General features: G+C 35.9%; 1 protein-coding gene across 1 annotated transcript in view; it reads left to right on the top strand.

Annotated features, from left to right (window-relative positions):
* The window catches only part of TUSC3 (tumor suppressor candidate 3), a 92,922-nt gene extending 71,003 nt beyond the window's left edge, over window positions 1-21,919 (top strand). The window contains exons 7-9 of the mRNA XM_009335199.1: window positions 10,690-10,764; window positions 13,155-13,245; window positions 21,634-21,919. Of these exons, the coding sequence (XP_009333474.1) occupies window positions 10,690-10,764; window positions 13,155-13,245; window positions 21,634-21,649 (182 nt within the window). The 3' untranslated portion in view covers window positions 21,650-21,919. The remainder of the gene's footprint in view (window positions 1-10,689; window positions 10,765-13,154; window positions 13,246-21,633) is intronic.
* The last annotated feature ends 2,586 nt before the right edge of the window (window positions 21,920-24,505 follow it).

Below are 24,505 nucleotides of genomic sequence, written 5' to 3'. Positions count from 1 at the left end.
TGTCTGCAGAGTTGTTTCTCTCACATATTCTCACTCCTCTCTCCTGGCTGCTGTTGCACAGGTTTTTTTTTCCCCTTCTTAACTCTGTTATCCCAGAGGCGCTACCACCATCGCTGATGGGCTCGGCCTTGGCCAGCAGCGGGTCTGTCTTGGAGCCAGCTGGCATTGGCTTTATCGGACATGGGGGAAGCTTCTAGCACCTTCTCACAGAAGCCACCCCTGTAGCCCCCCCCACTACCAAAACCTGGCCACGTAAACCCAACACACTGAGTAACAGTCCTTTATGTAAGTAGTAGCCCTCATAACTCTGATATTCTTTTTACCCTATGAAATGAGGATTTCTAGATCTTTCAGACTCACTTGCCCAAGCTAGTTCTAGACTGCATTGTTTGAGGTGAAACGGTTGTGTGGTCCGGAGCGTGTGGAGACACCCAGCTGGCTGAGCACAGAGGCAACTCCAGTCAAACTCCAGCACAGCATGGCATCAGTGCCTTTATACTTGTTTGAGGAGCATTTTAGTCCAGAACAGTTTAGCTCCACCCTACTAAGACAGAGATCTCATCTATCTAAACTGTAGTTTATCCAAATCCACAGAGTTGGCATGGCATCCCAATGCAATTTTCCTGTTAGTAGGAATGCAGTACAAAGTACCTGGTTGCCTATGCTCAAGCTGATCCAGAGTTGATAAGCTTTTCTGCACACACACTGAGGCCTGCTCAGTCACTCAGGTGGCACTCAGGAACAGCCTGTTACCTCGGGTATGGAGCAAAGACATAGAGCTGACATCCAAAACTGTTCCTGAGCTAGTAAAAGTCCTTGTGGGTGAGCACCTAGCAAAGAACAGTGAAAGAACATTGTTGGATATGATGGTGCTTTTATATTATATACTTCTGTGACTTTCAGGCTATTACTACTCCAAAACTTTGAGGGGTTTGTGTTATGCTGACAACATGACTGCTATTCGGTTTTGTTGTTATTTGGCTCCCCTTTCTTTTGTCTTGGAGAGTTAACTTCAAGAAATAATCATGGAAATCATATAAATGTTGGTTGAAAGGGACCTCTGAAGATCACATACTCCAATCTTCCTCTTAAAGCAGGATTATCACCTACACTGGATCTGGTCTTCCATGTCTTTGTCTAGTGCAAGTATTTAAAAACTCCAAGGATGGGGATTGCATAATCTCTCTGGGCAGTTACAGAAGTTAAGTTGTTCCTAGCATCCAGTCTGAACCTCCCAAGCTGCAATTCATGGCTCATGCTGGTGTGTGTAACAATCTTGCCTGTCATAAGATTTTGGCTTCCCTTTGGATTTTTTACCAGCCTTGTAGAATTAGTGGAGTCTTCAGTGATGTTTCCATTCAAAAATGAACATTCTGTGGGATGGAATAATGAGATCCATTATGTTTTAGCTTTTTTATTGCCTATTAATGCTACTTTACAGCTCTCTCCTAGCCACAGATTGGCAGGGAAAAAAATTTTTTTTGGCACAGAGAGAATGCTTTAATATTTATTTCCAGTGAAAAAGTAATACTGAATAACAGTTAGGTATAAATTTAATTTGAGGTTACATTTAATCATCCATAAAAATATCTTAAAAATGGTCTTTTAAATATCTGCTTGCAGTTTTCTTTGAAATTGACCAACTTTGATTTCCTTCCCAGGAGCAACACAACCTTGTTATCATTTGCAAATGAGAAAGAAGTTTTATGTAATATATAATGGTATTTATCCCTACATCAGCCTGATGATCACAGCTTCAAGCAACTGGGTGTAATTTATACACATAATAATTTGGGGGGTTATGTAGAATTATATCAATATTGGGATGTTCTTGTGAAGTAGAAAAGTTATCAAAAAGTCATCACAGAAATGGACTTATAACTGCTGTAGAATAAATATGGCAGACTGCACAAACAAACATTATTTAAAATAGGAGCAAGGAATAGATTTTATCTAAACAGAAACCTTTTCTTGTTAAATGGATATGAAAGCAGTAAGTTATGCGGAGCTATCAACATGCTAGACATTGTGCAGCCTGTAATGCAAGGTTTTTGCTTCCGAAGAGTTTGAATATCTCTGAGGACCCTAGGACTGCATAATTTACAGAGATGAATAACTTTGTTCACATGAGTAATCCTGGTAAGACAATCTTTTGTTGGCTAGATATCTAATTCTACCACATAAAAAGAGCGTATATCTAAACACATTATGATTTAACAAGCAAGTTTAGCATCTACTCAAGTTATCATCACAGTTTACATCCATGTGTATAAGTGCAGCGATGACTGTTAAGGAGATAGAGAAGGATTGTGAAAAACCAAACATCCAACCATAATCAATCATTTAGGGATTTTTGAACCAGATCTAGCATACACAATATTGTAGCTCCTACCCACCAATGAATACTTTATTATTTCTTTTTAATCCTTTTTTGAAGTAATTATGGCACAACATTCTATAGCAATGAATTTTCAGTGTTAACTTCATGTAGTATGCAGAAGTTACTCCTTTAGGGTGGTTTTTTAGCCTAAAATTTGCACAATAACTGTATTGTGTGACTTTATTAAAGAAAGTCATGGGAAATAGTCCTTTTTTTTTGCCATTTTCCTTATGTGTGAGGCTTTATAGAATTCACCATATAGATTTCTCTTTCTTTTCTTCTTTCCAAGTTGAAAAATTCTACTCCTTCCTCATGCAGATGATGTTCCAGGCTGCTGATGTCTATTCTTACAACCCTTTCCTGACAGAAATGGGGTCATAGATAATAAGAGTCAGCGGAAATGATCAGGTATTTATAAAAAAAAAAGTGCAGAGTAGTTCAACATTCTTGGAGAGACAAGGAACAAGAACTAAAGACAAGGATATTGAAGTACTGTTACTAGAGTTAGCGAGGATAGAGTTACAAAGAAGACATAGAGGCAGAAGAGAGATAACTGTGGAATTAAGAGCTGTCATTTTCTAAGAGGAACAATGTGAAGTAAACTGCACAATTGGTATTATTGTTGTAATTAACTATAGTTGAATACAGATAGAGTATGTTGACTGTTGTAAACCGAACAGCCATTGAAGCATGCAGTGTTGAGCTGTAAATACGGCTCTGGGTGTGAAGGTACAGCGAGAAAGATAAGGAATAATAATTTTCGTCAAGTTTTTATGTCATTCCCTGGAGAAATAAAACTGATTTGGATGTAATGTGTCATATTTTTTTTCCTTTTGCAGTAACAGCGAATCTTTGTTACACAGAGTAAGTTTAAAAGTTACAGTAAATATTTTCATTATCAAAAGAGTTTCAGTTATTAAGCAAATTATTTGCTGTACAGGAGAGAAATCTAAACCATTATTATAGGAATTAACAGTTACTATTAACCTGATAATTCTTCTCATTATTACTATTAAACTTAGTTAACTTTGATGCTGATAAAACATATGCACCTAAGTAAAAATGGAAATGTCTTTTCAGTTTGTTAATCTGAATTCCCAAGGCAGAGTGTAATGTGACAGCTGTGTAGGTGGATATGAGATGTTGATTGAGAAGGAAAAAGAAATTTGATTGGTTACGAAGAAGACGACAAATCTTTTCTGTAGCATTAAAATTACACCTATTATGAAAGACATTTCCTGTCCTACAGAGTGAATTTAAATGAAGTGTATTAAGTTCTTCTTTGGCGTAAGGAAACTTACCCACAGAATGAATTTAAATGGGAGATGTCTTTCTGTGTGTCAGTCAGGCTCGTGCAAAGTCACTAAGCATAAGAACCTGAAATTTTGAGTCAAAGGCGGTAGAATAATACTCATTTAGCTCTCGGTAGTAAGACTTTATCAGTCGTGCATAATGGAATCAAATTGTGTTCCCCAGAGGTTACGTAAAAGCAAATGATGATGACAACTAAAGCAGTGAGATAAGGTGGTTGTATGCTTGATCTTAAGGTTAAGAAAAAAGGGAAGAACACCATAGTAGAAAAAGATAGAACTAAAAGGAGAAAATTATAGCATATTTAAGCATGCTTCGTAATTAACTATGGAAATCAACGTCCAAAGCAGCAAAACATATTGCACGTTTTCTATTCTTTACTTGCATTATCCACCTGTACTGTCTGTTAACCTTGCTCTTCTGGCTCTTCTGGAAGCTGCCTGACTCCTCCTAACTGTATTGAAGCATAAGGAGGTGATAGCTGGAAAAATCAAGAAATTTCCTTCCATTACCTCATTCTCCTACTGCTTGGCCTTAAAATAATTTGTAATATGACCTTTTAAGAAAGATACTAAAGTCTCTTAGATGTCAGAGATACACCGAGACCTTAAATTTACAGCTGGGCATTTGTCAATGCAACATACAACATAATTCTCTTTCATCAGTTAATGGAATGATACTGGATTTGGTGAATTACCTTCAAATATGGCCTGTGTCCTCTGTACGAAATCACCAACTCTGTAGTTCAGTGATTTTCAACCATTTTCAATTTCTGGCTCTAAAATTTTCCAATGGAAGTGCAGACACCTGCAAAACAAATTTAGCTGTTGGTTGCTCTGGCAATTGCCCCATTTTTATTTGCCTTTTGCAAATACCTGACTGCTAGTCCACAGACCAAGAGGCTTTCACTGACCGCAGGCTGAAGACAACAGCATTTTTAAGGGTTTCTTTAGGCATCAATTAATAATTGTTAAGAAACATATTTGTCTGAGTGGCTAAAAGATGCAGAAACATAGTCCAAAGTTAAATGTTTTACCTTTTGGATCCACAGATAGCTTTTACTAAATTGAATAGTCCTCAAGTGCATTCAGCTAAGAATAAACTGTGTCTATTAAGATACTGCACAGGACTTTAACAATGAAGAAAAGTATAATGCCAGCCTAGAGTCATACGGATGATTATTTATGATATAGAAAAAGAATGTGTGATATTCTTAAAAAGATTTATAGGTGCTTAGAGAAAGTGAGAGAGATGGTGTATGTGCATGCTGAAGTATCAAGTGTGTACTAACAAACAGATGAGACAACATACTGGGTCTAGTGTTTGAAATAAAGTGCTTGAAAATAAGGTAGATGTTTGGAATAAAGTGTTAGAATAGTGAGAGAAAATTATATAGCATCATAAATACTTATAAATAGCTCAAATAGAGTTTGTTTTAGGCAATGTATCTGTGTTTAAAAGTTAAGAAATGAAGCTATTAAGAAAAATTCATTCAATTATTTTAATCTCTGGTATGCTTAACGTTAAGGAAAGTAAAGTACTGTTATACATCTATCTGTTCTGGAGATGTGTATACTTCTGTAATTTGTATGTCTCTAGGCAAGAAAATTTGTAGAGACAAATGATGAAATGTAAGTAAGGTTAGGAAAAAATATTCATTTTGTACAGTGGCAAACCACACTTTAAGAATTTGCGAGATGGACAGGACTAACCCTGATACTCCATCAGATGTAATTTACAAAACCAAAAATGTCATAAATAATAAATGTAAAAATAATCTCCCCAGAGTTAGTTTTAGGTGATCCTAAAAGATGACACCAATATGAATAATTAGGATGTAAATCAGGCTGGAACCCCCTGAATGTTTGATTAGTGATTTAGCACAAACTTAGTCAGATATCTCTATGCTACTTTGTTGCAGTTGAATTAAAATGGATTCCAGAGTCTTTCTCTTCTCCTGAAGCTTTTATATGGCCTTTCCATTCTCAGGTGTCTAAGAGCATCAGTTCTTAGAGGGACAAGTTCCATCAGATTATCTGTGGATTAGAAAGACAGTCTCATAAAATTAGAAGGACAGTCTCATAAATTGAAGCTGAAACTAATCGAATGAATAATAAAGAAACTTTTTTTCTAGAAAAGATTCTATATTAGTATCAAATTGATTCTCTGCTTTGTAAAAATTATGAAAAAGCATCAAAAAGGAAAGTGGTGTGGTTTGGTTGGCATTTAAATGGTTGAAATGCAAACTTCCAGCTACTTCACTGTTGTGAGTTGCATATTTCAAGGAGTTGAGCGGAACTCCAGTGCCTAGACTCATGTAGTAACTCCTAAAATTCTTGAAAAGCCATTTAGTGTAGCTGAAGCCAGAAGGTTTTAAGCTGAATGTTCAGGGTTATTGTGAGTATCAGTACAACTAGATTTCAGGCCATTAAAAAACACTGAAGGAGATCTTGATTGTGTACAATTCATGCTTCAATTAAATTCATATTCAAATAAATTTTCAGACTATGCTCCACTTTTTCAACTTCTGAGTTAGGAGTCATCCTTCTTCACTGAGATGAGACATACAGCGATTGGTATCTTAAACATGTCTCCTTCCTCAGCCCTCAAGGCCTGTTGAATCATCCACTGGGATGGTTATGGTCTAATTGAGAATTGATTGCACATTGAAGAGCATAAGTGGAATATTAGAATCATTGCTCATTGTTTCCTGAACTGAAGCAACGATGCCTTGAAAGAAACCATGAGACCTGTTTCATTGCAGAGCCATACTTTTTGTCTTCATTAGTTTCTTCAGCCTGTGATAAAAAAATCAGATTCTTGAGCTGGGGAAAGCGGCTAATACCTTGTTTTCAAGAACTGCATGCAGCTGAAGAGTATGTCCTAAATAGGATGACTAGAATGCACGTTATGCTTGGATTCTTCAAATGTAAGTTGAAAGTTAAATCCACATGGAAATGGTTCAGATAAAGAACCTGTAATGTGGTCAATATTTCTGAAATTATAGCAGGTATTTTAGAGGTTTAAGTATTAGTAGGAAAAAGTTAACACAAATACCTCTCTCAGTTAGCCAAATATGCCCCCCTTGTACGGGGCCAGCAAAGAATTTCCCATTTCCTAATCATCACCCCAGGGGGAAAAAAAAAAAAAAAAAAAAGAGAGAAGAAAAAACACCATAGATTTTCCTGTTGATCATATTACACCTTCACAAAAAATGTATGTGCTTGTCTTTGTTCGATGTATGATAAAGTGAACCAGAAGCATTTAAAGTTTGTGTGATTATCTATCCCCATTTTAGTTAACAGTAAACTGAGCACAGACTTGAGTGGATGAATATTTTGTTCTGTAGTTTTTCTTGCTCATGTGTTATTAAGCAACTGCATGATCTGCAACTAAAACGTAGTTGTTTCTTTCTGTGTATAATGCTAGTGCCGGATTTTGTACTCTTGGCAGAAATCCAGCAGAATGTGAATGAGACCACCAAACTTTTTTCACAAAAGTAACCAAGTGTTAGTCAAACTATTTTCTCTCCTTCTTTTTTTCCCCACTCAGTACTGATTAGGACTAAACTTGTGAAGTAAAGATATAAATTATATATCACATTAATAAACTTATTAACTGTCAGGTTTTCTTCCTTTTGGGCATTCTGGCTGGAATTAACAGTGATTAACTTTTCTATTAAAGTATGCTAATAAAAAGTAACCAGAATTTACTGGTAATCACTTTCATTTTGTAGGGTATCTATCATTCTGGAGTTTACTGATCCAATCTTTTTTGTTTTGGTTTGGGTTTGGGTTTGATGTTGTGGGTTTTTTTAATACTTCTGATCAGGCATCTTGATTTTCGCAGGGCTCTCTTACAGCTGATCATTTTCTGAATAATCTTACAAATTTTGATGATCACTGTCTTTTTTATCCTGCTTTAAAACTGTTCCTCTTCATGTATCAGAACATTCAGAACCTTTTGAAATACACTAACTAAATAATATATGTTGTCAATTTCTATGAAAAACATGTACCAGCTGGGAAAAGGAGCAGCAGAAGTTTAATATGTAAAAGTGAAATCATTCCAAATTTGAGAAGACATATAACTGGATTTACACAGAAAAAAAAAATGCTACAGAGGGATACAATTATCAGAAAACATGAGCATCTGAATTTAAAACATTTACTAGCCATGATTTACCTGAGTGCCACATTCCCCTCATCTATTCAGCGTAGTTTCTTAATGCATAGTGAGGGACATAAAGAGGAATTAGAAAATAAGTACATCTTTTAATGCCATCTCATTTTTTGCAGATGGAAAACTGTCCAAGTAACCACTTGCTAAAATTTTACATTCCGCACTGCTAGAGAAATATGATACTGTAAAAGATTGTTTTCAGAGCTAGGACTGTTGCTTTCTTTTGTAGAATATCAAAATACTGTAAAGACGTAACATACAGTGTTAGAAACAGGAGCGAAAAATAGTAACAAGCTATATATTCTGTGGTAAAAAGCTAATTATTGCATTGAAATCACAACTCAGTAAGACTGAATTTTTACTTCAACATCACAGAGCTGAGGCAAGTGACATGCTCAGTGTTAGAGTGTGAAGTTATGAAGCTGATATTGTTGAAGCTAAAAGGCAACCAGTGAGGCTGAAAGCTCAACAATGATGACTAAAGTTAGAAAGCAACAACTGAAGCAAAAATAGTGACAATGTGAGGGAAGCTTTAGGGGTAATGATGTGAGACTCCAAAAGAGAGGGGAAAAAAACAGCACAGTTCAGCTGGTTACAGATCTAAAATTCTCAGTTGCAGAGCAAACAGTTACTTTTTGTGAGGCTGTTATTCCTGATGGTAAGAAAAGTGAATTAAACTCGTGGTCTGGTAAGAAAATAGGAACTCAGTTACAGAATGGTTGTCTGCCAAACAGCTTTTTACTGTGTGGTTGGTTGGTTGGTTTGTTTCTCAGAAGCAACTAGGTAAGGGAAATAGCAAAGGACCACATTATGTGCAATATTATGTGAGATAATCAAGCAAATAAATTCCATTTACAAAGCAGTCCAAAACCTTTGCAAAAAGTAGCACTTCCCTGAGAGGGTCTGGTGAGTTACCCTCACATCTTGGGGCTGTTTTCTTCCCATGACTCCGTTAAACTAAAAACAAAAACACGACTATAAATCTAAGTGAGGGATTGGTAAAATAAAGTGATTAGATAATGCTATATTAGGGGCTTTTCTTAATAGGTTAGAAATAGATGTGGATTTTTTTTTTTCTCACCCCTTCTTGTTGCAGCTTCCTCAATTCATTTTTATGCTTTTGTAACTTTTGAAAGCAGAGAACCAAATGATTCTCAGGATGTTCTTTCCAATTCTTTTTCCTACTTGAAGCATAGCAGTAGCACAGGACATTTCCAGTCTTTTATGCTCATGAATCTGAATCTTAACAGGCAAAATTTTTAGAAAGTAATTGTTGCCTTCCCTTCCCAATTTGTATAGTCTTGTGGATTCCAGGGTTGGTTTTTTTCACAATATTTTGCAAATTTTTTTTTAAATATTTTGTAAAGTCCAGTAGTACGCTTCTGGAAAACTTGAATATAACCATTTATTCATATGACCCTCTGCCTTATACTTTGTGCATGTGTGAGAAAGTAATTTGGGCTACTAATGTGTTTTTAATTACTGTCTAATTTAGGACTGTAGGTAGACATCTATATCGAAGAGGTGGTGTTAAAACTTACATTTCCTTGATGTTGCCTATTGGCATCTGCCTCCTTTCACCATTGGTGTTTGCTTTTTTTAATCCTGTTATTCTTCATTTGACTTTTCTCATTCTATGTATATGAAATTTGTGTGTCTCAAATCTGAATCAGGCTGTTAATCTCTGATGAAGTGTGACGATGTTAGCATTGACATTTCTAAATCCTTTTGCTCAGGCTCAGCTTAATTGAAATTGTATAACTGAAATTTCAGATGTCTGAGCATTTTGGTCTAATTTTGAACATTTCTAACATGAAAAATGTTAATATGAAGATTGATAGGATTAGTGCAAGTATAATGTTACAGGATGCAGATACTGTTTATGGATGTAGCATGTTTGAAGTATCTCCCGTGAATTATCTGTGTGCGTAAATAGAAACATCTACTTATTCTTAAAGTTTGTAGTCATCCTGTTACCTAGCCCTGGGGTAAGTAATGCTTAAAAATCCAACCTTATTGATGAATCAGTTCACTCTGGTGAAGTTCCTATTTCCTGAAATTGTGAGATACAGCTCCCATGATGCACTCCCGCTTCAGTATGGCATTCAGGCATGCGTCCTTTTCAGAACAGATGTTATGCACAGTAGTAACCATTCCTTTTTGTGTACACAGTTTCAAATAAACAATTAAGTGAATGGTTTAAGATCTTGCTAAATTAGTTAAATTGTTTTATCATTATGTACTTGTTCACATTTGTAACAGTTATGATGAGACAATAAAACACAAAGTGACTGAGGACTTTGCCTCTGAGATGTTTCTCTGCTAAACTATTAAGCAATATGACACTAAAGAGGGAGTTAATGTCTTATCTAAAAGCAGAGGAAGATAAAGCAGTCCAACTGCTTCAGTTTGCATCAAATAACCAATGAGTTGTATGCAATAACACTGAATGATTTCTGGTTCTTACAGTTTTAATTTTTTAAAATCCTTTACTACCAATATACAGAATATTGTAAGATATTGGGGAATAGCTATTTCCTTAACTGTCCAAAATTTGTGTGTCCTACTTGACAACTTGTCCTTTAAAGCTTTTTGAACCTTCTTTCCTTTTTTATCTAGAATGCACAAAGGAAAATCTTACTACACATTTTTGCCACAGGTGAGTGTATTGGTACAGTACAGATTGCGATATGCAGTTTTATATATAAATACTTTCTTTCATTTTATGAACTTGAAAGCTTTAGTTCGTAGATGTACTTTTGTGGCTTTCTGAGGTATCCACACATCTGCTGTTTTCCTTAACAATGGCGATACAGATGCTGCTATCACCATGGGAATGGTACTCCTGAATGAAGCTGCTACATCCAAAGGGGATGTTGGAAAAAGGAGAAGTAAGTTATTTAGTACAACTGAGACAATGTTTAGACAAAGTACAACTGAGACAATGTTTAGACAATTAGAAGACATCGAGAAATTACAAATGAATATCAGATTATGTTTTCAGAAGGTCTCTACCTTAAACCAATTTTTACCTTTTGTGGGGTGGAGAAGAGTAGAGTATAAAAAATCTGTTGGTAAAACTGCATTCACACGAATTTGTAACAGTAAAAAACTGTTTTAAGCATACTCGGCCAAGGTACAGCTTGACACAGTATCTCCATTGCGTAGAGTAGTGGAGATAAATGCTTTTTGGCTCTTGAATTATATTGAAAGTCAGCGACGTAAAGAACAAGAGTTTCAAAACATTGTTTTCAAAATTAATTTAGGCATTCAAGATGCTTAAGATGACAACATCCAAAGGAGTGTGAAGATGCTTTTACTTGTACGCTTTGCCAGTATCATGTCTCCAGAGGAAGGTGAAAGCCCAACAGTAGATGTAGTACAGAACATATCCTAATCTGGAATGTGTAAAGATTCTTAGCCTGAAGTGCAAGTTTTATGTTTTTCTGAATGTTGTTGTCATTCAGAATAATTGCAAGATTTTTTGGCAATGAATTGCATAAGCACACAACATGAAAGTATTTTATCCAGATTTAAACTTCCTAACTGTTACGTCGAACAAACTTTTACTGAGTATAACATAGGCTGAAACAAATACGCCCATCTGCCTTTGTACCTTTTATAATATGTTATTTCATATCCCCTGCCACTTACTCTTTTTCTCATATAAGGCCTTGAAGACCTTTGAAAGATAGCAGACTTCCTATGCTGCTTCCCCTGTCTTTCTAGATCAGTTCTTTAGCTTCTTCTGTGTAATACACGGTATTGCAGATAGGGCTGGCCAACTATTTTCTATAAAAGCATTCTATAATTCTTCATAATAGCTGGTTGAATGTTGGCTAGAGATCTCTAATCTATAGTGATTTGAGGGTCTCCTTCAATGAACTGTAGATGTATAATTTAATTCTGAATATCTTTTACAGTATCTGGCTTTAATAGCGATGTCAAAAGAGACAGTAACATGAGTTTAATTGGAATATGATCTTAGATCACGACTGAGATCTGGGTCTGCGAACATGGACACAGCGAAATAACAGTGGGCTTCAGTACAAATTCAGACTCTCTTCTGCTTGTGGCCGTTATGTGAATGCTTTCCGTGTACCTGCCTTGCACTGTTCATGCTTCGCAATTTATTCATCCGTGCTTTGAAATCATATTTATGAGTGATGATTTCTTTATAATGAAGTGTATTTATAAGATTGGCTAGTTTTCTCAAAATAACTGCAGAAATTTTATATTTCAATTGACGTATGTCATTTTCCACATGGTCACTTAATGAAAAAATGCATAATTGTCAGTTTCCCCGGCTTCATGGCTGCTCATCCTTCACTCAAAGCCAGCACACTTTTGAAGCATGAATATTGTGATTACATAGCAAAGGTTTGGTTAAAGTAGGAATAGTATAAGAAGAGAAGCTTTTAAAATCAAAGTAGCTCACTAGAACCAAAACATTATCTAATGTAGATGAGCTGCATCTCAATTATATACATCAGCTTGTAACATGTTCCCTTTTTTTTTTATTTACATGCAATTGAGCAAGCTATCATGATCCAAAAGGTTTTATGCTATTATTACACAGGGTGCCAATTGGTGTTCCAAATTTTATTTGTTAATTTAAGCATTTCCTTTGCTAATTCATTCTTTGCCTGAAAGGGCTCAAAACGCTTGCATCTGGATGCTATTGGAAGGTCTACGTCATTGTTATTTATCTTCAAAATCTAAAGATTTATATTGCTTTCAAGTTAAGAGTAAAAATTGATTCGGCTACCAGCCTTGGAACTTACAACAGTAAAATGTTTTAGCCACTAAGAACTAGATAAATCAGTTACTAAACTGCCTTTGCTGTTACTTGAGCCTTAGATGGTTAACTAGAGAGAACACAATTCCATTAGTCAAGGGATATTTTTCTAAATGTAATTTGTTTTCCAAAAAGAACAACCAAATACCTGAAATTACATTGCTTGATATGTATAATTTACAGGGTTATTAAAACCATTATCAGCAGTAGGGTGTTTGCATCCACATACATTTAAGTTGCAAATCGCTGCTCTTTTTTCTTGAAAATATATTCACATTGACAAGTTATTTTTTCTTCATAAATATTATTTCCATATGTGTTTGAAATCCTGCCAGAAGATAGTGGGCTTCAGTAGTCAAGGCAGTAACATTTTTATATTTAACTGTGTCAAAATTCTCCGTAAATGATTGACATAAATAATATTCTTTGTAGATATTCCAGTTTTAAATCTTTTATGTGCTAATAAAGTTATTTTCTTTCCAGTAATATGTCTGGTAGGCCTGGGTCTGGTGGTCTTTTTCTTCAGCTTCCTGTTGTCAATATTTCGCTCCAAATACCATGGCTACCCATACAGGTAATCTCTTCATTAAATCCTCATCTTCTAGATTTTAATAGCTTTGTATAAGTTTAAGAATAGCTTTCAGGTAAACAATCTTTAATTTTCACCACTGAAGTCTATGGAAGCTGGAGGAAGCAGGAAGCATGGTGATTAATTCAAGCAAACCAAAAAGGGCTGGAAAGCTAATATTGTTAACATGACTGTTAATGCAGACCAGTTAAATGGGTTTGAGCACAGACGTGTGGCATACGCAGTGCCCCATAGAAAATGCAAAAGAAAACATGTGCTTGAGTTTATAAATCTTTATTAGATATTTATTTGTGTATCTTTATAACTAAGATGTACATAAGATAAGGCACAAAAACACCAAACCAGTGTACAGTGCTAAGCTATGATTTATCGCTAAAAGTACCCTCTTCTTTTATCAGCCACACCAGAGAGGGAAGAAAGGGTTACAGTCTTCCTTAATTTTATGTACATCTGTCAATTAAACAGTTATAATTTTTCTGACAAGCAGAAAAAGTAGAAAAATAGTAAAGAAAATACAGTTCTTGCCTTTTGTAAGTGGATGCTTTCAGCTGGGAGGCCACCTACAGAGGTAGTCTAGACTTCTGATTCACATCTTGCTGATCTGTTATATACTTTTTAGTAGCCTCTCAGGAACAGACAGCCCATAGCATTTTCTTGTGATCCTGGTACCATTTTCAGTGCTATGGACCAGGCTACTGAGGTAAAAGCAATACAGTGACATTTCGCAAGTCATCAAGTTTGTGGAACAAAACAGAGACCTGTTGATTTTTCTCTCCCAAAGCTTTGTTTTGTAGGATGGTCAAATATTTTTAATGAGGAAGAGTCCTTTTTCCTGTTTTTCTGTTCTCCAGGATTAGCAATTTTGTTCCATTGACTTTTGATCCTATTTGAAACTATGCTGTTCTTCCCATTGCTTCGGTCTTTGCTCCTTTTTAACATTTTTTCCCTGTAGAGATCTATATATAGACATGTGTATATAAATAACATATATATATACCATTGACATAGTCTTAAGATGCTATGCTAGGCTTTACAATAGAGATACTATGCATGAGCACTGTTTTCCCCCCACTAGTTGGCCACAGTGCATTTAAAAAGATGATATTTTCCTTATTTCCAGTGAAATTGGTTTCTATAAACTAGTAGACTAATCCTTCACAGAACATTAGTCTACATGACTATTAACATGTATGGAAGAGTAAGTGGATGACATGTATGTTGCAATGTAGATATACTAACGTTTTGCTGAAAGATCAGGCATTATGAAATGTCAACTAATATATACATAAGGGAAACATTAGTACAACAGATTCATAAAGTTATATTTTGAAGTAAGTAGAGAACAAAAGAACTGTATCTATTAATGTTAACAGTTCTATTGTTCTTACAGCCACTGTTAAAGAGTCATATGAGGAATACTTCCACAGTTTTTCTCAGATACTTCTTAATGTTGATTTCTATGACTAGGTCTTGTGATTAGTGCAGCAGCCAGCTTTATATTCTGTGTTATGTTCCACTAGTAAGTATTCAGCCTTGCAAAGCCAACTTAGATCTGACATTTGAGCTAATACATAAAATATTTCTATTACTTTTTGCTGCAAGACTTTAGAACTATTTTCTTATTTACTGAGCTTGGTCTGTTTATGCAGATTAATTGACATTTAGTTTAGATCACCTCAGATTAGTTTTAGCATTTAATAACATCATACTCAAGACAAGGAAACTCTTCCCCTTGCAATATGCACAGAAGATGTGCTCCTGCTTTTTACTCATTTCTGCTAAGGAAAGAGGTCTGTAAAGGGCCCAATACTACCATATTGCAAAATTTCATCAGTATGGAGTTAGTAGTTTGCCATCTGGGATAGTCTGTACAGCCTTTCAGCATTCTCCCTGGAGACTACTTTCTAGCTTGACTGACTTGGAGTGAAAGACAGGATCCAGTTTTCCTGCGTGTGAGGTATTCTTACTTCCCATTAAGTGCTTAAGTCTTAAACTTAAAAGAAGAAGGAATTATGAGCTTGATCTGCAGCTCATAAGCTCACTTGAGAAGCACTGCCAAAGAATGGTCTGAGCTCACTTGCATCTTCTCATAACAAGTTTACTAAAAGGAAAAAGCAGTTGTTGTTGTTGTGTTCCTTGCCATGCAATTTAGCAGCTACTAAAGAAGACCTGACAGATGTACTAGTTTCATTTTTAGTTCTTTCATCTTAGGAATGTTCTTATCACCTATTAACAACATGCCTATATGACTGTGCCAATTTCCAGACCTTGCCTGGCTTTTGTGAATGTTTGCACTAGGGCTTTTTGACTGCTGTATGATACATAGGATGTCTGAGGTTGAACAGTACCTTATGAACATTAGTATGCTCTGTGAGTTGGCATGCCTACACAACACCATTGATGTTATTGCAGACCTAATTGCTCAGGTCTACTACATATCTTGTAGTATCATGTATTGTAAGCTTTAAGAATCTTAAATTAAATAATGTAGGGGGGTTCTGTCTTTTCTTGCTAATCTGCTGTAAATTTTGGGTGGGATGGATTTATTTTTTTAATTCTTTTTCTCCACAGTTGAACTGTATTTAGTGAAATATCAGACATCTTTTCTTTGGAGTATCTAGCAGAAGTTGGAGACCTATGTAGATTTTGTACTCCTCTGTTAGTATCCAAGCTAAGAATAAAGGACATCAGGAATCGGGGAGGGAGGGGAAGAGGAAGAGAAAGAGAACTTCTGAATTCTATTAAAAATTTAGTTTCAAGAAATTTAGTTTGATATGCAATGCATGTGGAAAAGAAGTACACCTGTTAGTATGTTAAAGCTGGTGAAGAAAGAAATAAAAGAAATCCAGGATAGTGCTGAAAAGAATGATTCATCACAATCCTGTTAAAATGAGATAGTGCTACATCATGTTGTTACTAGGAAGGAATTATTAGCTCCGTAAACAAAATTCTGTCTTAAGGAGCTAAGCAGATTCAATATCGCAACTTACTAATCAGTAACACCCATCAAGTAAATTCCGAAAAGAATGAAACCCTGTGGATGCATAAGTACATGAGAAACATTTAATAGCTGATAAGTGTTATGCAGTTTTCTTTGGTTTTTTTACAATGCTACTGGTCCTGCAGAATTAAGCAAGATCTTACAGACTTACTTGGACTGTCCTAGATTCTTCATGTTTTCATGGGAATAAATTAATCATTCAATCTTAAATTCTCACTCAATGAAGAATTACTGGAAACCGTCACTAGAACTGATCCTTTTGCTTTGCTATTACCAAATTTGGTTTGCTGGTTTCCCAAATGTGTAATTTACTTATCTGGTCCTTTCCAGTGTTAAATCTTTCAGGTTTCTATTGGTCTCTTGGGTAGCTCTGACCCCATTTTCTGTTGCATTATTTTACATAAACATACTATTGATTCTTTGACACGTCAGTGATCTCAACCATGTCATCTTCATGACAATGCCATAGTGTTTCTTAAGAGAAGCCTCTTTGGTTATGTGCATAGTTCTTATGAATTTTAATGAAGTGAATGTGCAAAACACTAAGGAGGACTAAGTAGATAAACTCTGTTATTGTCTCTTTCCCCCTTTAATTTAATATCCTTCATTTTAACTTCGGTCATATATGCTGAGGTTAGTCAGCATTCATACATTAATCTTTTTGTCTGAATCTTCCAAGGAGTTCCGTGTCCCATCAATTGATCCCAGTGCAGATATATCTTAAGATGTGAAATATGTCTGTCTTTTTACTTTCACTGGTTGTAGATTTCACCTTGAAACTGTCAGTCTTTATGTGATAAATTGTCCTCAGGCTAGTAGAGCTTTGCCTTTAACAATACTAACAACAACGCATACTAATGATCTGTCACAAAAAAGAAAGAATGTTTATGTTGGCATGCCTAAGCAATAGTTAAAGAAAACTGAAATTGTTTTAATGCTATATGCATGATCTCAAGCATCAACTTCACTGTCCTACTTTAAAAAAAAAAGTCAAATATACTAAATTGTTTCTGTTCTCTGGTACTGAACAACCAAATAAGTCCTCTATGAAGCAGCATGCATCGATAAAAAATGAAACAGTAACACAACCTGCTGTGCATCCTCTTTCTCTCCAGTGACCTCCATGTAGTGAAGATAAATCAAAACAGAGGTGGATAAACATAAAGCAGGAGTCAAAAACTGGAGAAAGACTGTTTTCTACTGTGCATAAATAAAAGTACTGGGAATGCTGTTACTTCTTTGACCCTGATAATGCCATTGTCATTGTTAATTTCTGTGACAAACAGAAAAGTGTCCAGAGCAGTGCTAGATAAGAGCACAGGTCTATAAATGTGCTTTTTAGAGGGCATGTATGTAGGAAGGGAGAGTAACATTTTGTTTACATTTTTTTCATCCACTTCAGACATTTGCCAATTAAGTTTTTGATTCTTCCTTCCACAGAATTTTCTTCTTGAAGGCTAGGGTTGGGGAAAAAAATGGTTTAATAAACATGCTGGTAAAATACGCTTATACAATAAAGCGTTGGAATTGGAGAGGTGATGCAAAATGGAGGTCATCATGAAGGTTACTTACTGAGTGGAAAACAATTGTGATGGATGAGCTTGCATGTAACAAATCTCTCTGCTAGAGCCATTTTTACCATGGCAGGGCTTTTTCATGCCTGTACTAATCCACCTTTTTTATGGGAACTAGATGAAATTTTTCATTTTGCTAAAACTTTCATTTTAATTGCTGTCAATGACCGTTGAAAGATAATACAATAATTTTATTTTATACTGTTGAACATTTTCCCCTTTATAATTCTTTCTGGATAAGACAAGAATATTGATATATCCGAGATAATCTTTTTTGGAAGCCTTTTCACCCCAATATTTAAAGTGAATAAGTGCTATATTAAGTATCAGATACTCAGTGATTGAGCAATGAAATTTTATTATATCAACACAGAATTTTACCTGTCAGCTAATACATATGGGAATGACATAGGGACTATTCTTAACTATAAGCGAAAAGCATGAACTCTAAGTTAGCTTTGCTAGTCAGGAAAGAGCTTGGAGGGCTCTCTGGAAACCTCACCTTCGACAGTTTCAGTCCAAAAAGCACACAGAAAGAGAATGAGGAAGGATGGTAAGAACAAAACAGAAGACATCAGTACACTAGCACAGCATTGTATTACTGGGAATGTTAGGAATGTAGCTATTTATAACACTGGTTTCTTCAAGAGGACAGACAGACAAAGGTCTTATCCACTGTTTACTGATGTTAAAAAACGTTTATCGATTATTTTTTTTTTTAGCTTTGGCTGAAACTTATTAACTGCCCTGTGTTGTCTTTTCTGTTTTGTTTTCTGGATGAAACTTTTAGCATGGTTTCATTATTCTTGACACTTCCCATTGTCCTTTCAAGTCTACATTTTATCATTTGATGTCGTTTTAATCTGAATTTAAATGATAGGAACACCTGAAAATTCAAAGTTTTCATATAAGTTTTCATTAACTCGCTTGCATTAAGTAGCTTTTTAAAGAATTTTTGGTACCTGCAGTTGAATGTTTCATTATGAGATTATCCTTTATATCCCTTGTATTTGCGTATTATTGAAAAGAGTAATGTGAAGAGTTTTTAGTTAAACCATAAAAAATAATCAGCCTTCTGAACTATGTATTGGTGGAATGGAAATACATATTCTGTATTGACTAGCAGAGGAAATGAACTAAGCTGCAAGAAAGCATGATAAATAAGAGATGCCTTATTTTAATCAAAAAAACGTAAATATCAAGTCAGACATGAAGTATTCATTCATTGCTTAGAGAAAAACAGTCAATGCAACAAGAACAGACAAATTGCAAGATGCCCCAGAGCTTGAAAATTCCTCACATTCACTATATACACCGTATAAGAAATGTCTGCCCTCATTGTAATTAAATTAGTTTCAGTAAAGAAATCCTGTATAATATTGAGCAATTGAAATTAAATGCAAGTGAATAAAATGGAATAGTTATTTCTTGGAAATATACTGGTAAAATATTAGTAAGTAGAACAAATAGTATTTGCAGCCATATAAAATTAAATTTATTAATAAACGTGAGCACTACTAACAACTGTTCAGGTGTTCCATGTTGATTTCTTGCATAATTAAATTGATTCACCTAAAGTTTATGAACTGGTAAATCTACTTCTGATAAACACCAAGATTCACATTCAGGTCTATAGTGCTCAGCAAAATAGGCTACTTTCTAATAATTTATTTGCTATACTATTATATATTATAATAGTATATTATTTGCTATACTACTTCTCTTTATGTGGCTAGACACTGTGTTCTTGAGCAAAGCAGCTGCCCATTGAAATGGAAGGCAAAACAGCTCAGTCTCCTCTGTTCAACTAAACCATCCAACAGCACACTGAATTCATGAATATCCACAGACCTCCACATTTCTCTGTATGTGAAGTGTCCACGTTCCGTGCTGGTTTCTAGTCCTTTAAAGAACAGTAGATCTGAATTCCAGGTGTCTGGCCCCATAGCAGATCTCTTAAGAAGGGTGTGCTTCTTCCTGTGGCCAACAGTTTGCATGCTCTTCTATGAGTAGGACCTTCCTTCTGTGATTACCACCATTAAGAACGCCTCTTTTTGCTTTTATGGCTTTCCTGTAAGTCTTACAGTTTACCATTTACTCCTACCTATTCTACCCATCTCTAGCTAGTTAATGTCTGGAATGGCACAGTTTGGCCAGCCTTCCCTGTTCTGCTTTCCCCTGCTTTGCGTGAGGGGACATGGTTTCTCTTTCCTTTTTGCAGATCTCCCGCAACAGATGATGTCCAATTTGTTATTCTAGATTTTTCAGAAACCCTGCCCACCCCCACCCCCGTGCCCCCTTCTTTTTGGCTACTCTCTAGTTTATGATTTTTTATGGTGTTTTGGCTTTTTGTGGTTTTCCGCCTTAGGCTTTTCCTTCTTTGTGTATCTAGCCTCTTAAGCTTGTTTTATAACTTCCATAAAACTTTCAGTGTTTACCTTATCCATATTCTATATCATGTCTTTTAGCTGCCAAAGATGCAGTTCGCTTGTAGACAGAAAGTAAGGAACAATAGCTATGGTAGTAGCATATTTATCCAAAATGACACTGCCATATTTGTATTTCCGTACAGTTATATCATTGTCTTTTACCCCTCCTGAGCCTATCAACGCTACCTGCCTGATTATTGTAATCTTCAGCCCTTCCCACTCTTCCCCCCAAACTTTTTCACTTCCAGTATTCCTCTCTCTCTTCCTCTCAGTTCCTTTCCTATACATGGCCTTACACATCTATCCTAGACCTGGGTTATCTTTTGAGTCTCATGTGCTCAGCATTCTCTTACTTCTCCACTCGGCACCCTACAATTCACCTCTTCATGCAGTTGTTCTTCCTAGCTTTTCCCTTTCAATAATCACTTCACCCTCCAGCACCCAGCCAGTTGCCATCTGTTTTGCCTTGGTTTGTATGTCTTGTCTAATGAGCTTGTCAGCTTTTTGCAGCAGGGAACATCATTATACCGATACAGTCTTTTAAGCTTATGGCACTTGTATTTATGTTTTGTAGTGATTAATTAATTATGCCATGAATGGAAAACTTGATTAAATTACTACAACATGTGTATGCTAGAGCACACTGCATATCTATAAGGAGGTGAAAGATCTTCCATGCGAAGCTAGAGGCAGTGAAAAAACCCCTCCATTCAGTAGTTCATTGCCTTTGTGTTTGTACAGTTAACGCAGTCTGTAGTCATGCGCAAGCCTTTCCCTCTGTGTTCCCATTTCCAATTTATGAGATAACTGTTCTTTGGTAAACTACTTAGAAAGGTATGGCACACAATATATATCTACTTTTTAAAAAATACAAAGTTTCATTCCAGGGATAAAGAAACAGCAATGTCATCTGAAACTTCTTCATTTATTAAAATATTAGGAATTTAAGAGTCTGCAACTCTACAGAGCCTTGCCAAGGCCTCTAAACCCTCCCCACTCTGGGGCCACTTCAACAGTAAAAGAAGAATGTTCTAAATAAATCTGAAACGTCCTGGGAGAGGTAGTTCTCACTTTAAGTAGTAAGAGCACATGCAGAACTTGATTAAAGAGAACAGATGTTTGAAGTGCATTTTGCTTGTTAATTTTTTTAAATAGGCAAATTTAAGTTTCAGTCACAAGTTTTATTTGATAACTTTCATGCTTGCTTAGTAATTACTAAATTGGATATAAAAACTTAAGAGATTATTACACAAATGTCATGACTTTTCAAATTAGTGTTTTGAAGTCTGTGTTTATTCTTTTCAAATAATTGTGATGCTATGTTTTATATGCATTTTTCAGCATTTAATCATGTTTTCTTTCTTTTCAGCTTCTTAATTAAATGAATTCAAGAGGGATTCATTTAGAGCTGCTTACCATGAAGATAAGCTATTACTGATATTATCTGCCCACCAATGTTACATGTATTCAAGAATCTTTTGTTGGTTCATCTGTTTTTGTGAGAATTTATATAGTATTCTGATAGAGAAATGAATGCAGTTTTATGCAATGAATGCATAATTTATAGAAACATACAGTAAACACCTCACTGGGAAATGCTAAAAAGTTATGAATATAGCGTGCTCAAGAATTTAAATAAATTTCATTATAATGGGCTTCTGCTTAAGGCTTCCTCATTAACTTTAGTACATGAATCCAAAGGGTATTGCCAAGATTTTTCACCTGAAGTTTGTTATAAGGTTTTGAGATGTGTTTTAGAACTGAACAAGATATCATTGGTTCTTCAACTACTGTTAAAAGAAATACCATGGTGGAAACTATAATTTAATGACTACATGCACCTTGCTACCACTTTGCTTTGAAACTGTATGTGTATATATAGGCTCTGATCACCTCAGACATGTTGAGCCATTAATATAAAATTATATTCTACGTATTTTCATCCTGGATTTCTTCTTTTCCTGGCTCAGCAGTATTCGGAGTACATACATTACCAGTTCATCTCTTTCATGCCAAAGGATGCAATTCAAAATGGTTTGTGGAATCTTGAAGGCAAGGAGGCTTAGATCAGTCAGAACTCAGATTCTTTTAAGCTGAGTCTGTGGTGGCAAAATGGGAGGATGGGGGACAACAGTATTTTGTAATCCACAATATGCTTTTTTTCGTAGGTAGCAGCAGAAGGAATGTATTATCCTGAATGATGTTTATAAAGCAATACAGATGAGTCTATTGGAACAGGAGTTACAGCAGTTGCCAGTTTTCTGTGTTCATCCAGCTTTGTGAAAAGCTTATGCAGGAATTTGTAATGGCATTTAAAAAGCCATTTTTGTAGCAGCGCACATGTCATATTATATGAATTGCTCATAAACCTTCGCATATGCCTATATAGTGTATTCTCTATGGCGCAGGAAACGAGAAGAATCATATGATACTCCACCTCAGTCCTGCTTCTTCTTTTCCTCTCTACTGGTACTTTTCCAAGTAGCAGTTCACTGCCACTGGCATTCCAGGAATGAAATCAAGTTGGAATTTCTTCATTCATGATATAGGAATGCCTCTAAATATGGGGACAAGATTGACTAGACTTTACAAAACTCATTTCATCTTAATGCTCTAGCTGTTCCTTCTCCAGAAAATACCAGTATATTAGGAACTGGGAATCGTTTTAAGACAAAGCAGGAAAGACAGGTTGTATCTTAAACAACAACACAGCAAGACTGCTGGTGTGGAAATGCGGCAAGGTTGTAGAGCAGCATTTAAACTAGAAGCTGGGGAAAAACTGACAAGCTCAAAACACCTGGTTCACAGACTGATATGGACTGTGAAGGGGGATGCAGCCTTTTCAGAGATGCATCAGCTGTTAGGTAGGAAGGCAGATCACATTGTGTAGGGACGGAAAATCAGACTGAGACTGCCCACAATGTCAGTTGACTAGCATATGCCAGTGTGGTGAAGCTAGGGCAGAATTTGCAAGAGCTTTATGCCAGTGCTAGAAGCTTGAGAAATGGACGGAGGAATTAGAGTGTGTGGTATCGAATAATAACCCTGGTATAACAGGCATTTAGAGACCTGGTGGAGAAAAAAATAATCAGTAGGACACTTGTCAGGCTACTGACTTGAGAATGGTGCAGCAAGACATGTGGGTGACAAAGTGGCACCATATGTGAAAGATTACATAGAGTGCAACAGCATGGATGTCTTCCAGGAAAAAAAGAAGCGTTGCAGTAGGTCTCCATGGTTAGAAGTGTGTACTGACCTAATTAAAAAAAAAAATCTAATTCTAAAAACTATTTAGAACTGTGCTAGTGACCCCTGATCAAGATGACAATAGCGATCAAGAAGTGAGACTAGAGAAACTGCAAGTTTCAGACAGGTAGTAATAGTGAGAGATCTCAAGACCACATCCTAATGAGACTAAGTATTTCAGCTTGTGATGAGGTGTACCAAATCAAAAGTAGCAACTTGAGTAGTGCATGGGTACTAGCATAAGAGGTATTCATGGGAGACATACTCTATAACAGCAACCACAATACAGTAGGGTTAGTACTGTTGCAAGAGAGGACAGTCAAAGTGAAATCTGAACTAATAAGTTGGAGCACTGTAGAAATAAAGGCAGTTAGTAAAACAAACAAAAAACCCACAACAAACAACAAAACAAGGAACAGTCCAAATAGCAAGATGCCTACAACCAGCCTGGGGACTGTTAAATACTGTATTAGAAGCCCAGGTAAAACATGTGCCACAACTCAAAAAGAAATAAAAAAATACTTACATAGCTCAATAGGAAAGTTACTCAGAGGGAGTTCTGTGTTTTGAATGCTGGCAAGAGGAACAGGAAAACTCAGAGCACATCACGGGTCAACTGTAAACATAACACGTCTAAAAAGTAATCTGAAGATGGTGCTCAAGGTGGTAGCATGGTAGCACAGAATTCTTTAAATATATCAAAAGCAGGGGACCAGGTAGGGAGCTAGTGAGAGAGCTGATGTTGTGATGAGGTGAAGAAGGTTTAAGAAGAAGGTTTAAGAAGGGGCACCCACTGATAAAGACTGTGACAGAGAAGCCAAATTCTCTGTAGGAGCTAAGCCAGAAGATCTAGATCCACATGGTCTAGCACCTTCTGTGTAATTGTTTTGAATGGATAAGCTAGATGCTGGTAAGATCTCAGGACCAAATGGCATTTATCAAAGAGCTCTGAAGGAAATCAGATGGGAGGCTGCAGAACTGCTGAGCAAGGTGCT

Source organism: Pygoscelis adeliae, unplaced genomic scaffold, assembly GCF_000699105.1.
Source record: "Pygoscelis adeliae isolate BGI_AS28 unplaced genomic scaffold, ASM69910v1 Scaffold21, whole genome shotgun sequence".
Taxonomy (NCBI): Eukaryota; Metazoa; Chordata; class Aves; order Sphenisciformes; family Spheniscidae; genus Pygoscelis; species Pygoscelis adeliae.
The sequence above is the reverse complement of the archived record's forward strand: the minus strand, read 5'-3'. Positions and strand labels throughout refer to the sequence as shown.